This window comes from Elgaria multicarinata, chromosome 15 (assembly GCF_023053635.1).
Source record: "Elgaria multicarinata webbii isolate HBS135686 ecotype San Diego chromosome 15, rElgMul1.1.pri, whole genome shotgun sequence".
NCBI classification, from domain to species: domain Eukaryota; kingdom Metazoa; phylum Chordata; class Lepidosauria; order Squamata; family Anguidae; genus Elgaria; species Elgaria multicarinata.
Genome location: NC_086185.1, coordinates 1,298,949 through 1,313,564, shown reverse-complemented (window position 1 = coordinate 1,313,564; position 14,616 = coordinate 1,298,949). Strand labels below are relative to the sequence as shown.

Here is a 14,616-nt window from a genome sequence, read left to right as displayed (position 1 = left end):
TGGAGCCCTGCTCTTTGCAGGAGCAACATAGAATCATAAAATAGTAGAGTTGGAAGTGGCCTCTAAGGCCATTGAGTCCAACCCCCTGCTCAATGCAGGAATCCACCCTAAAGCATCCCTGACAGATGGTTGTCCAGCTGCCTCTTGAAGGCCTCTAGTGTGCGAGGGCCCACAACCTCCCTAGGAAACTGATTCCATTGTTGTATTGCTCTAACAGTCAGGAAGTTTTTTCTGATGTCCAGTTGGAATATGACTTCCTGTAACTTGAGCCCGTTATTCCATGTCCTGCACTGTGGGATGATCAAGAACAGATCCTGGCCCTCCTTTGTGTGACAACTGTTTAAGTATTTGAAGAGTACTATCATGTCTCCCCACAATCTTCTCTTCTCCAGGCTAAACATGCCCGGTTGTTTCAGTCTCTCTTCATAGGGCTTTGTTTCCAGACCCCTGATCATCCTGGTTGCCCTCCTCTGAACATGCTCCAGCTTGTCTGCGTCCTTCTTGAAGTGCCCAGAACTGGATGCAATACTCTAGATGAGGCCTAACCAGTGCCAAATAGAGAGGAACCAGTACCTCTCTCTTACTGTGCTTCTCTGCTCGACAGCTGCCCTGCTAGCCTGGAATCCGTGGCAATGGTGGTAGGCGTGGGCCATCTCGTTGGAGTAATTATTTATTTTTCAAACGTATAAACCACTTTTCATCCACAAGGGTTCCCAGGACAGTGAACAGAGCATTATGTGCTTTCCAGTGGGGTAGCCATGTTAGTGTTGCAGCAATGACAACCAAGAGCCCTGAGGCACCTTTAAGAATAACACATTTATTATGGCATTGCTGTTTCAATACATTGTGTTTATATCATTTACATTTTGTACCATTAAGCAGTTTACGGTATTTTAGATGAAAGAGATGAATATAGATATTGGGGACAAACACATAAATCTGGTGTCCACTTTCTCCCCAACACCAAAGTCAGCATTCACACAGGGATGTCCATCACCAGGAAACCCGGCGCTTCTTCAGCTCATCACATTCTCATGGTGCGCTCTGCTTGGCTTACATTTGCAGGCTGAGCCATGCATGTTCCCAGAATTCTGAGACGGTTTTACGTAGTTTGGGAATGGGTTTTTTTGTGGGGGGAAGAAATAGACATTTGCACAAATTGCAGCTGCAATTTATGTAATTTGTGTAAATTTCAGGTGCAGCTTCTACAAATAGCTATTTTTGCAAATAAAAACAAAACACAGAATATCTGCCAGTGGGCCTGATCCTTTCTGGACCAAGTTTGGTCAGCTGACAGAAGACCAAATGGAGTCCTAGAGGCCAAGCTAATGAAAGTTCACTGAACAACAAGCAAATTCTTGACATCCCTACGTTTACAGCAACCTAACTGAGGAGATTTATTTATTTCAATTTCATACCGCCCAATAGCCGAAGCTCTCTGGGCGGTTCACAAAAATTAAAAGCATGAAAAGCATAAAAACAACCAACAATTTAAAAACACAAATACAAAATACAATATAAAAAGCACAACCAGGATTAAAACCACGCAGCAAAAATTGATATAGGTTAAAATATGGAATTAAAACAGCAAAGTTTAAACTTAAGTTAAATTTAGTGTTAAAATACTGAGAAAATAAAAAGGTCTTCAGCTGGCAATGGAAGGAGTACACTGTAGGTGCCAAGCGAACCTCCTTAGGGAGCTCATTCCACAGCCGGGGTGCCACAGCAGAGAAGGCCCTCCTCCTAGTAGCCACCTGCCTCACTTCCTTTGGCAGGGGCTCGTGGAGAAGGACCCCTGAGGATGACCTTAGAGTCCGGGCAGGTACATATGGGAGGAGGCGTTCCTTCAGATAACCTGGCCCCAAGCCGTTTATGGCTTTGAATGTTAGTACCAGCACTTTGGATCGGGCCCAGACCTAGACTGGCAGCCAATGAAGTTGTAGAAGGACTAACGTGATACGGTCTCACCAGCCAGTCCCTGTTAGTAGGTGGGCTGCCCTGTTTTGTACCAGTTGAAGTTTCCTTACTGTTTTTAAAGGCAGCCCCATGTATAACACGTTGCAGTAATCCAAACGAGAGGTTATCAGAGCATGGATACCTGTAGCCAGGCTATCTCTGTCCAGTAGTTGGTATATCAGCCTAAGCTGATAAAAGGTGCTCTTTGCCACTGAGTTCACCTGTGCCTCAAGTGACAGTTCTGGATCCAAGGGCACCCCCAGACTACGGACCCGATCCTTTAGGGAGAGTGCAACCCTGTGCAGGACAGGGCAAACATCACCTCGCTGGACAGGAGTTGCACACCGCATTTACATTCTTGCATTTTTGCTTTGTTTTAAAACAACCAGTGTTCTAATTATGGGAGGTAAAGGTTGCAGGTGGGGGTGGGGCGTTTAATAAAATCCACACGCTCTGCCTGCCTGTCTCCTCTCGATTTTAGCCAAGTCATGTTCCCCAGATAGTCCCCTAAAACAGCCGCTAAGGTGCCACAATCATAAAAGGTGAGAGGAGTAGGTCTTCCTTGTACCCTTACAATTCAAGCATGGAATTATTTTTTATTTGAAATATTTTTGGCTGCCTTTTAGGGCAGAAGCCCTGCCATGGTGGCATGCAACAATAAAACACATAAAACCAACACAACACTGAAAGTGATAACAGTAAGAACATAATAAACACAGCAATAAAAACAAGCAACAAAAAAAGCAGCAACAGCAATCAGATCAGGAAATGGCCAGATAATATGTTTCCAAGGCCTTGTTAAAACCTTGCAATCATGGAGCAGGGCATACCCCTGGTGGCCAGAGGTCTGGAGCTACTGCAGAGGAGGCCCTCTCACACGTGGTCACTCACCCATCTGCCCTCACGGATGGGCAAATGAGAAGGGCTGCCACGCTTTCTGATCTTAACGTGCGGGTGGGCTGATATGGGTGAAGACGCTCTTTCAAGTCATTTGGTCCAAAGCCATTCAAGGCTTTCAAGGTCAAAACCGGCATGGAAACACACCTTGCCTGACTCTTTGTGCTTATATTCCAAAGCGGTACTGAGCTGCAGTCTGCCACTGGCTCTGGACTGTCAGCATCATCATTGGGGTCTCAATCCCCCTCCTCTCCAATGCATTCACAAATGCATAGTTACTCCATCCTACAGTTTCCTCCTTCACTGGACCAGCTTGTATAAATATTTCCAGGCATCTAGGGCAAAGCTGCCTTAATAGCTGACAAGATACAAATGCAGTCTCATTTATGGCAGCCCCATGTCGCAGCGCACGGTTTGTCAGCCTTCATTAGAATATGCAGGGCTCTTGTAAACTAAAAAACAACAACACGGACTGACAGAGCATCACTGGGCTTTCTGTTCTCTGCTGACATATCATGCCTCCCTGCATGTCATCCCGCTCCAAATAAATTATTTCTGCACAAACTGAACACAGTGAGGCTGATGAGATGGAACTCAAATTGCCTAATTTTGCACTGGCAGCTGTACTCAAGCAAAGCGGGGCACAGCTGATGGAAATTCTCGGCCTGACAGTCCACTATCAAGCCTATTAAAGGGATTTCTTGAATGGGAAATACCTTGTCTGGCATTTGACTATGACTTCTATTCTTTTTTTAAAAAAATACCCAGACAAATTTATATGGCATTTAATTTTTTACAAGTCTACAAGCAATAAAGAACAACACAGCAAATTTTACTCAAGAGCTATGGACATACAGCTACTAGAAAGGGAAAAGGAAATGCAGAGAAGGAAGGAAGGAAGGAAGGAAGGAAGGAAGGAAGGAAGGAAGGAAGGAAGGAAGGGGGTGTAGTGAAGGCAGAACACAGGAGAGAGAAGTTCCGGGACATTTTTCAGAGCAGGGACAATGACCTCACCTGCCAGAGAGTGCCCTGGAAATGGCGAGACTCCCCTTGCCCTGGCAAGTGATCAAGGGCATAATGATGCATTCAAGTTTTACTACTGCTTGGGACAGAATAATATAGAGGAGGCCAATTAGCAGTTGAACTGGTAACACCACTTGCTGACAAAAAATTAAAAGCTAAGATGCATCTCTATGTCTCCTGGGTGCACGGCTATGGGGACTGTCAGGATGGTCCATATTAGGGGTGTGCACGGACCCCCCGCTCCGCTTCACTTGCAGATCCGCCATTTTTCGGAGCGGGTCACTCCGCCCCGCCCCCGCTCCGCCCACTTCCGCTCCGCTCCGCCCGGAGCTCCGGATCGGATCCGGAGCTCCGTTTTTGCCCCCCCATAGGCTTGCATTGAAAGCTAAAAAAGTAAACAACTTTTTTTCCGTTGAAGTTAGAAACCTCACGTTTGGCACCATGACACCTCATGGGCGTATACACACACACGCCAAGTTTCAAGGCAATCCCATCATCCCCTGATTTTTGGCGAATTTTTGAAAATCGGGCACCCCATTCACACCCCTTGGGATAGCTCCGTCAATTTGCATGTTACAAACCTCAAACTCGGCACCAGGGCAGCTTATCCATGTGTCCACATGCACGCCAAGTTGCAAGCAAATCCCATCATCCCCTGATTTTTGGCGCGGCTCTACCCTCTAACGCACCTCCCATAACCCTAATTCACACCCCTTTAGATAGCTCCGTCAATTTGCACGTTAGAAACCTCAAACTCAGCACCATGATAGCTTATCCACGTGTCCACATGCACGCCAAGTTTCAAGGCAATCCCATCATCCCCTGATTTTTGGGGAATTTATGAAAATCGGGCACCCCATTCACACCCCTTGGGATAGCTCCGTCAATTTGCATGTTAGAAACCTCAAACTCGGCACCAGGAGAGCTTATCCATGTGTCCACATGCACGCCAAGTTGCAAGCAAATCCCATCATCCCCTGATTTTTGGCATGGCTTAACTCACCCCAAATTGTCCCATTCTACAACTACGTCAATTTGCACGTTAGAAACCTCAAACTCAGCACCATGATAGCTTATCCACGTGTCCACATGCACGCCAAGTTTCAAGGCAATCCCATCATCCCCTGATTTTTGGGGAATTTATGAAAATCGGGCACCCCATTCACACCCCTTGGGATAGCTCCGTCAATTTGCATGTTAGAAACCTCAAACTCGGCACCAGGAGAGCTTATCCATGTGTCCACATGCACGCCAAGTTGCAAGCAAATCCCATCATCCCCTGATTTTTGGCGCGGCTTAAACTTTTTAACTCACCCCAAATCAAGTCCCATTCTACAACTACGTCAATTTGCACGTTAGAAACCTATCCTTTGGTCCCATGACAGCTTACCCATGTGTCCCCATGGACACCAAGTTTCAAGGCAATCCCATCATCCCCTGATGTTAGGGGAACTTTTGAAATTTGAACACTCCAGTATGTCAGGGATTTAAAGTTGCAATTGCAGACAGCTCAATGGGGCCAGTTCCAAGGCAATCCCAACATGCCACGAGATAACCCTAAATCTTCTGGCACATTTGAAAAAGGGATTATTGAATTTGATAAAGTCTAAGTGAGCGCAGGAAGGACTTCTCCCCTTAGTCAAAGCAAGACACATACACCATCGCTGCAAGGCGGGAAGGGGAGAATTATTATTATTATTATTATTTATTTATATAGCACCATCAATGGAAAGCAGGCAGGCAGCATGCATTGTAGTGCCGCAAGGATGGCTTGAGCACTAACGCATAGCAAACCAACCCATAAGTGGGCGCAAAGTGAGGCAAAGATGGCTGGTTGTTTCTTTCTAAGCCAGCAGTTACGCCTTGAGGGGCACAGAGGAGGACGATTGGGAGCAAACCAGGCACCAGGCGGGCAGAGAGGCAGGCAGAGTAGGCGAGGAGTCAGTCCTGGCAGATGCCCCACCACAGCAGCACCCCGGGGGAGGCGGGCAGGCAGGCAGGCAGGCTGCGGGCATTTCTGGGGGCACAAGGAAGTGATGGCTGGTTTCTAAGCCAGCATTGCAGTTAGTCACGCATTGCAAACGCAAACCATCCCAGCGAGTCGGTCACCGAGGAGGACAGGCTAGCAGAGGGGCAGGCAGAGTGACATGTCATAGATCTAGTATTGGGGAGGAGTCAGTCCCGGCAGATGCCCCAACACAGTAGCACCCTGGGTGGGCATTGGAAAACGCCATCTTGTGGGTCAATACTTCCCCCACCCCATGTCCTGCAGGGTTGCCTGCCTAACCCTTGTGGGGATGGGAGATGGAGAGCTTAGAGTGGCAGTGCCAGCAGCAGCCTTCGGCTTTCCCCTGGAACCAGTCGCCTTGCCCGCCTCTTTCCCCAGCAAGATCGCCTGGTGCTGCCTATGAAGATGCATCTTCATGCTGCTGGTTCCATAATGCCCTGTCGATGAACCCCTGCTTAGGCTGAGTTTGCAGTGGCGACAGACAGCAAAGCGGGGATCCGCTCCCAACTCAAAGTGGTCCCACACGATGCTTGTCTTTCGTTTCTGTGGTGACACCACCAATTGCCCGCCTGAGCTCTCTGGTGTTGCCACAGAAACAGGGGTGTGGGATGAGACTGGGGAGAGAGCCTCGGCCTGCTGCTGCTCCTCCTCAGCCCCCACATCCTGGAGGCCCACCGCCTCCTCCTCCTCCCCCCCCTCCACTGTGCTGAGGACCTCGTCTAGGTCCATCAGCGGGCTCGTGGGCTGAAAGGAGAATGAAGGAGTTGGGGATACTCCTCCTCCTCTAATGGCACTGCTGCCACGTGCCTCTTGCAAACGGGCACTTTTCCCATTCCCACCCTCAAAAAGAGAACGCCGGGCACAAGTTGCAGAAGAGAGTGGCTCTGCCTGCTGCTTGTCCTGCTTCTGTTTTGGAGCAGTCAGCCAAGGAGTTGCCCGTTTGAGTTTCACAGGAGGAGAGGAAGCCCTGCTGGCAGACTGAGCCTTGCTGCTTTCAGCACGCCTGCTTTCTCTTTTCATGATGACTAACAAAATATTAATACTACTAATACTATGTATAAGGTACTACTAAGAATATGTATAAGAAGAATATAATATGTTTAAATGTAGGGAAATGGGACAAGAACAATAAAATATACTACTACTAATATGTATGAGAATATACTACTAAGAATATCTACAAGAATATAATAATATGTTTTAGAATATTACTAATAAATGTAGGGAAATGGGACAAGAAATGGGACAACCACTACTATAAGAAGAACAAAATATGAATACTACTACTAATATGTATGAGAATGTATACTAATAGACTACTAAGACTATGTCAAAGAATATAATAATAATATGTTTAAGAATAGGGAAATGGTGTGCGTATGCTTTCCCCAAAATGCTCAATCTGTGGCTGCCTGTTGAACTTGACAAAAGCAGCCCACTCCGTCGAAGTTACACAGAGAAGAAAAAGAGAATCCAATTTTTTTGGTATATTTGGTATAGAAGATAGAAGGAAACACAATCAGGATTTAAGAGAGGGGAGGGGGAAAAAGAACCAACCACTACTATAAGAAGAACAAAATATGAATACTAATATAATATGTATGAGAATATATACTAATGGACTATGTGAAAGAATATAATAAAATATGTTTAAGAATATAAATGTAGGGAAATGGGACAAAAAGTGTGTGTATGCTTTCAAAAGAAAGCTTTCACAAAAGCAGAACAGTCAGGCTTTAATACAGGGAAGGGGGGGGGCAACCAACCCAACCACACACTCCAAAATTCAAAAATAAAGTTTATATTAAATCAAAGTAAGGGGAAAACACAGGGCAAACTAAGCTACAAGTCAGAAAGAAGCAAACAAACACACACACGCGCCAAACTAAACCTATATTAAATTAATCTATCTCCAAAGCAGGAGCACTAGCTAAGTAAGTGTTCCCTCCACGAACGCCAACCCACAAAGAGACACAAAACAGAAAGTTCTCAGGGTGGGTCTGCCTTAGTCCCCCCTCCAACGCTGGGATTGGAGGAGGATGCTTTCTGAGGAGATGAATTCTCATCAGGATTGGGAGTTGAATGTGCCTGTCATCGCTTCCAAAATAATAATAATAAAAAAAAAAAACCCAAACCCCGATTTTTAAAAAAATATTGCACGTGAACCACAGCACGCAGAAAGTTGAGAGTGGTCTCAAAATGACCCCCATCCACGACTCTCTGTGCACAAGAATTTTCAGAACGATAGCTTAAACCCCCCCCCAGTTATCCCCGATTCTTTCCCTCAATGCAATCCTATGGGCGAAAAGCCGAAACGGAGCCCCGCGGTTGACCCTATTTTTAAAAAACTTCTAGCCCGCGACCCGTACGATGCAGAAAGTTGAGAGTGGTCTCAAAATGACCCCCATCCACGACTCTCTGTGCACAAGAATTTTCAGAACGATAGCTTAAACCCCCCCCCAGTTATCCCCGATTCTTTCCCTCAATGCAATCCTATGGGCGAAAAGCCGAAACGCAGTTTGAGCCCCGCGGTTGCCCCGATTTTTAAAAAAATATTGCACGTGAACCACAGCACGCAGAGAGGTGAGAGTGGTCTCAAAATGACCCCCATCCACGACTCTCTGTGCACAAGAATTTCCAGAACGATAGCTTCAAAAACAACGTAGTTATGCGCGATTATTTGCCGCAATGCAATCCTATGGCGAAATGTTTTCAAGATGGCGACCGGAGCGCTCCGACTGAACTCGGAGCTCCGAAAAATGGTCGCTTCTCTTCGCCTTGCTTCTAGGGGGTCCGCGGTCCGCTCCTACTCCGCCTCTGGGTAAGGCGGAGCAGGCCAATCCGCTACTGCTTCTACGCTCCTAATCGGAGCGGAGCACATCCCTAGTCCATATACACCTGTACGTTGCATAAATGGCTGCTTTATGGCTGCCATTTGCATAAGATTTGGTTTATGAAAAAACACAATTTGCCATTTTTATGCAAAATGGCGATTTGCTGAAGGGTAGGATAGCTGCTAGGCACTCACAGACAAGTCCAGTAAAGGCTAGGGGCTCGCACGGCACGCTGGGCGGAGTTGGCGTGCACCGGGAGGGATCCAGGAGGCGGGGCGCAGGGGGACCCCAGACCCAACCAAGCGCTTGCACACACCCACCCACCCACCCTCCGCCCTTGTGCATAAGGACAGGACAGGATCCAGGACTGAGCAATTCAGATCCTGCAAACTCCTCATCTGATATTCCACCAATATTAACAGAATGTTATTTATTCTCTCAGCATTGTAAACGTTACCTCAGCTTGGTCATGCTGTAAAATCTGGCCACAACTTGTATTATACGAACTAAAGAAAATGACCACAAGTGCATTACCTTGTACCATATGACGTCTGGTTCTCGGTTTCCAGTTTTATAATCCTCAATATCAGGGCAGGAAATGATCTTTGTTCTAGTGATTTCTGATTTTTCTAAGTAGCGAATTGTGCTGTTGTAGCAAAGCCCCGATTCATTTTCGGCAACGGTCAAGGACATCGACACCTTCATGCAGTATGTTGAGTTTCTGCAGAGAAATAGCAAAAGAATAATATCAGAGGATGAGGATAGTAATTGTATTAATAGTAATAACAATTTGTTAAAAGCCTTTTCTACTTCAGCATGGGCCATGCAAAGCAATATTTTAAAAAATCAAAAAATTTAAAATAACAAAAATACAGTCAATAACAATAATGGTGTCATTAAAAAGAGATAAATATGTACAAAAATTTCTAGGAGCATTCAGAAACTAGGAAAATCCTCTAAACCACACCCACCCACCCAAATCTTCACCAGTTTGACAGCTCTTCCATTGAGATCCCATCTGAGCTAGGCTTGTAGAAAACTTCCGTAGGAGTCCAGAAGCAAAGGAAGGATAGCAAAAGAAGAAATAATTTCTTTCCCGTCAAAAATGGGAATCACCTTGTATCACTGACAAACATATGTGGCAAATACAGTTTGATATGTCTTTCCAAGTTGTATACACGTAATTAATTTTATTCCCCAGTGTATAAGTATTATTACGGGAGGATGGCTAACTATTCAATGTGTTAGGTAGAGTGAGTTTTTGTGAGGTTAGTGGCATAGAATGGTTTGCCCAATAGTATGGAACTGGCTGATAATTTCTGTCTGCCCCACTCCCTCTCTGTGGTAGGTATTAGAGCTTGGTAAAGGTGAAAACACACTAGCAATGTATTAGAAATTTGTTTCAGTGCATTTGTGACCAGAATGTAATCTCTCCACCCTCCCAAACCTAAACATGAATATGATCAGTGGTCAAAGCTCATACCTTCCTGAACTTGTGATGCTATCTGGGGTGGGGTACATTCCCAAAATGCATGCATTAGAAAAAGGTGCATGGAAAAAGCACATTCTAAAATGTGCTTAAATCAATGGGAGAAGATTGTGTCCTTCTGAACAACCGCCCAAGTACATACTCAAGTACACACTGAAATACTTTGCAATTTCCAAATGAAAAAGGGGGGAAAGCATCTCACAACCTGATCTGGACATGAGTTGGACTGAGCTTTGAGGTGGAACTCAAAGGACCTCACATTTTGCTGATTTTCACATCGAAAGGCTGTTCATGCAGCTGAACAGGGGGCAGAACTGTGTGTGTGTGTGTGTGTGTGTGTGTGTGTGTGTGTGTGTGTGAAGAAAAAGCCCTTTGGAACTTGGAAGAGAGCGAGAAGGAGAAATGCGCCTGGGGGCAGAGGGACACTGTCTGGTGATGTGGGGGGAGGTAGCAATAGGAATGCCAGAGGTTTGCCTCTGTTTGTATTTGTATAGCTGTAAATATATGTCAGATTGTTTTACTAGTCCAAAAGGTGGAGATTTTGTTGGAATCCCTCTGGGGATGGAGCTTTCATCCAGGCCCATCACAACGGGTGGCTCTTTTTCTTTCTTGTTTTTAGCCTTCCAGAACTTTCCCCCTTTAAATCATAACAGAGAGGCCATATTAAGCACCCAGAGTGGGGGAAATGGTTAAAAAGTCTCCCTGTTCATAGTGCTAGGTGAACACCAATGGAAACAGCTCAGCCTGCCTTTTATCATGATCTGCTCCTCAAGCATTTACAGGCCGCGCAGGAATGTTGCAATCCAATCTGTCACATCCTGAGTTTCATTAGGCATGATGGGAAACGTGGTCCCCTTTAAGAGCAGCCTACAAAGAATGGCAGACATCTTAACAAGGGCGGCATTTTCCCATCATGCCTCTTTTTGTCACTTTAATTGGGTACACTGCAGCCAAAGGGGTTTGCAGTGAGAATAACACACTGGGTGGTTGCAAACCATCAACGAGAAACCCTGGAGAGGAATTTGCCACCGTGCAAGGCAGACGGTTCATGCAACAACTCTATAAGTCTTGTTTTCCCCTGCAGAGTCTGTGTTTCAAAACTATTTACTTGGCAGAAGGCAGGGAGCTGCATTAGAGACTCGCTTCCCCCAGGATATCAGACGGCTTTGAGGAGGAGGCTGGTCGCTCCGTCACAGGCAGTCCAGCTCAGAAGGAAAGTTGGCTTGCAACCGAATGAGGCTGTAGAGAGCGCTACTATTTCGAATGGTGGACCAGAGATCTTTCTGTAGCTCTCCCACACATTAAAAGTGTGGAGGGGGCGGGGGGAGGACCTCTGCAAGTAAAAGACAGACCCATTGGCAAGAAAGGTGACCAAGTCCAAACCTGGGAGTAGCATTTCAGATCTTGGGACAAACATGCCACCTTTTCTCCTAGCCTCTTCTCCTTGGGCCACTGTCCACCAGAACGCATGCCTCCCATTCTGTTACTTCCCTTGTATACACTTTCAGCCAGGACCCTCTGACCAATGGGCGTACACATCCCTCACTATCGGCCAGTTCGTTGGCTTATTCCTATTCATAAGCGACCTCAGCATCAAAACTCAACTTTTTGAATCCTCCTGTTGAGTCTATCAGCTGACAGGTCTAACATTGCACCACTAAGGTCTTAACAACTTCTTTGCAGCAACCGGGAGCTACCACTGCTTACAGGAGCACCAGTTTACAAAGCACCAGTTATCCTTTGGATAGAGTGCCTCTCTATCTTCACCTCTCACTGTTCCTATTAGTTAGAAGCAGGGGTTCAAAACACATTCCTATTTCCCCATGAACGATATATTTTAACTGCATTTTACCTTTGATTTTCTACAGAAGGTATTACAAAGTCAGGGTGCCATCACAGAAAAGGCCTTCTCCATTGTACATACATGATCAGAGCCGGCTCAAGGTTTCTGTGGTCCATGGGCAAAACATGTGCCCCCTCCTTCAGTGAGCCTACCTTCTCACCGCCACAGTCACCATTGCTAGTGTTCCTCATCCATGTTCTCCTCATTGCTACCTGACAGTGGCCTGGTTCAGACAATGCATTGCATTCCCTTAACCTTTTTGTGGTTCAGCAACATGGTTTAGCATGTTGTCTGAATCAGGCCATTGAGAGAACCAGTGAGCGAGGAAGGAGCGGCATCTATCTCCTCCTCCTCCTTCTCATCACCACCATCTTCTGGACCAGAATGAGAGGCAGGTGAACAAGTGGCTTGCAGTGGTGAAGAGGAGGAGGAGCACCTCCAGAGACCTTTGGTCAGTGTGGGCCTCCAGCAGGTGCCAATGATGCCTACCCCGGGTGCCAGCCCTGTGGATACTGTACAGCTGATGGTTCCTTGGAGAAGGACCTCATCTGGATAGCTTAATCCATGAGAAGGCTGGCATGAGCAGAGGTGCTCCTTCAGGAAGCCATTCAGCCTGCATTGGATCAGCTTCTGGTATCCCTCGGAGCTGTCCGGGGTCCCGCAGAGCCTGGCTGTGGTCGTCTGCCTAAAGCCAGCTCTCCCACTTGGGTGGACCTTCTGCTGCTGGTTGCCCTCAACTACAGGCCATCTCCCTCCAGAACTTGCCAAGTAGCCTTTGGGCCTGCAGCCCTGCTGAACTGGGTCAAAGATGAGCATTCAGAACCCTTGTAGAGAGGTGTGTGTGTGTATGTGTGTGGGGGGTTAACCCACATGTTTAGCAGCCTGTGTTTTATTATTCATTATTTATATAATCAGCATAGTTGAAGCAATTGTTCAGAATTAACTTCCCTTGGTGATTATGGATTTTCCTGATTACAAGAAGAAAGGTCAGGCATCTTGGAAGCCTGGATAATAATGGGTTCAGGAGAAGGTTTCTAAAATCTACATTTGGTAAAATGAAATAGTGCCATATTTTTCTGCCAACTATCTTGCATTATTTAGCTCATATTTTCAACACTGCCCATGGCGGATTCTATTTAAAGTGCTCCCTGGAACAAGGACCTAAAAATGCACAGTTCCTCTCATTAGTTACAATTAAGGGTGGGCAGGATTGAGAAAACTGACTGTCTGATTAGCAAAGCACCGTGTGCACCGCCAGAAGGGAGACAAGGCATTGTACGGGGATTAGTAGGGTATGATACGTATTGGAACACATTGCAGAAATAGTAAACAGCCCAGTGCACGGACCCCTCCCTACTCTCAGCAGGGCCAGATCACCTAAAGTGGCAAGGAGTACAGTTCTTAAGAGCATCCAATTTTAGCCCCACAGAGAATCCTGGGATGGATTTTGACAAACAAAAAGATATGTAGAAATAGTGGGGTTGGTGGAGGAAAGGGCACATCAACAAAAAGGGGTCACCTCTTCAAGGGATGGCTTTGTCTTCCTCCCCACCCCCAATTTCCTTTTGCTTGATGGTATTCATTGGATGGCCACTTCCAGTCTGTCGCCTCATTTCGCTGAACGAAAAGTTTGCCCTACGAGACCATTTGGGAGAAAAGAGTTGTTGCTTCGTATTTGTTTTCATTCTGCTCACATTGCTTTTATTGGGTCATACCTGGAGTGGTTGTGGGGTCAAGGAAAGGGAAGGAATTGAATTCAACCCACGAAGCAAACGGACAGCACTTGCATGGCTAGTGGGTGGCTAATGGCAGGTTGACAAAAGAGGGGGAACATACAACGCCCCTCTTCTCCCACGTAGAGGCGCTGGGTGAAGGTTTGCAGGAATGACCTCCGCGAGAACAAAATACTTTGGACGGCTGTTCTAAAGAAGAAACCCCATTCAGTCACGAGCTGCAGCTCAAATAAATGTAGGCCCTAAAGCATCAAAGAGCATCCAATTCTGCCTGAAAGAAAGAGGCTGACTACTGTCAGGGAAGCCATCACTTGGCGAGGAAATCAAATCAGGCAAAGGGCTTGAAAGTTGATCTCCTACAGGGGCCGGCTGTTTTCCAGGGCATCACGCTGACGACCAGCCCAGTCCCCATTGTCTCAGCCTCCAAAGGCCGACACGGATCTGCTAACTGAAAAGGTGTCAGCACTTCTAAAGGGTTGGGTTTATGAGTGGAAGGATCAAAATACCATCCATTTTTGGAGCTGACTGTCCTCCCAAAGTTGCAATTAGAACTTGAGAGCCGCCGGACTCACCCTGCACAAAGCGTCCCCCAACCCAGCACTGGGACTTTCACCATGGCACGATCCTGCCATTTGCCCCTGTATCATAACATATCTCCCTTTCCCATCCCTTTTACTCTTTAGTACGCTAAATCCACATTTCTTCGAGATAATTATAGCCACACAATTTATTTATTTTTGAAGTCCCCATCACCACATCTTAAGTTACAAGGGTAATTTGAGATCAGAAGGATTTCCATTGTGGCAACATAGTTGTGGGACGTCCTCTCCAGG

At 46.4% G+C, this 14,616-nt stretch overlaps 1 protein-coding gene across 1 annotated transcript in view; it reads right to left on the bottom strand.

Moving 5' to 3' along the window:
• The window catches only part of IL1RAPL2 (interleukin 1 receptor accessory protein like 2), a 385,158-nt gene that overhangs the window by 173,396 nt on the left and 197,146 nt on the right, over positions 1-14,616 (bottom strand). Inside the window, exon 4 of the mRNA XM_063141726.1 lies at positions 9,253-9,439. Within this exon, the coding sequence (XP_062997796.1) occupies positions 9,253-9,439 (187 nt within the window). The remainder of the gene's footprint in view (positions 1-9,252; positions 9,440-14,616) is intronic.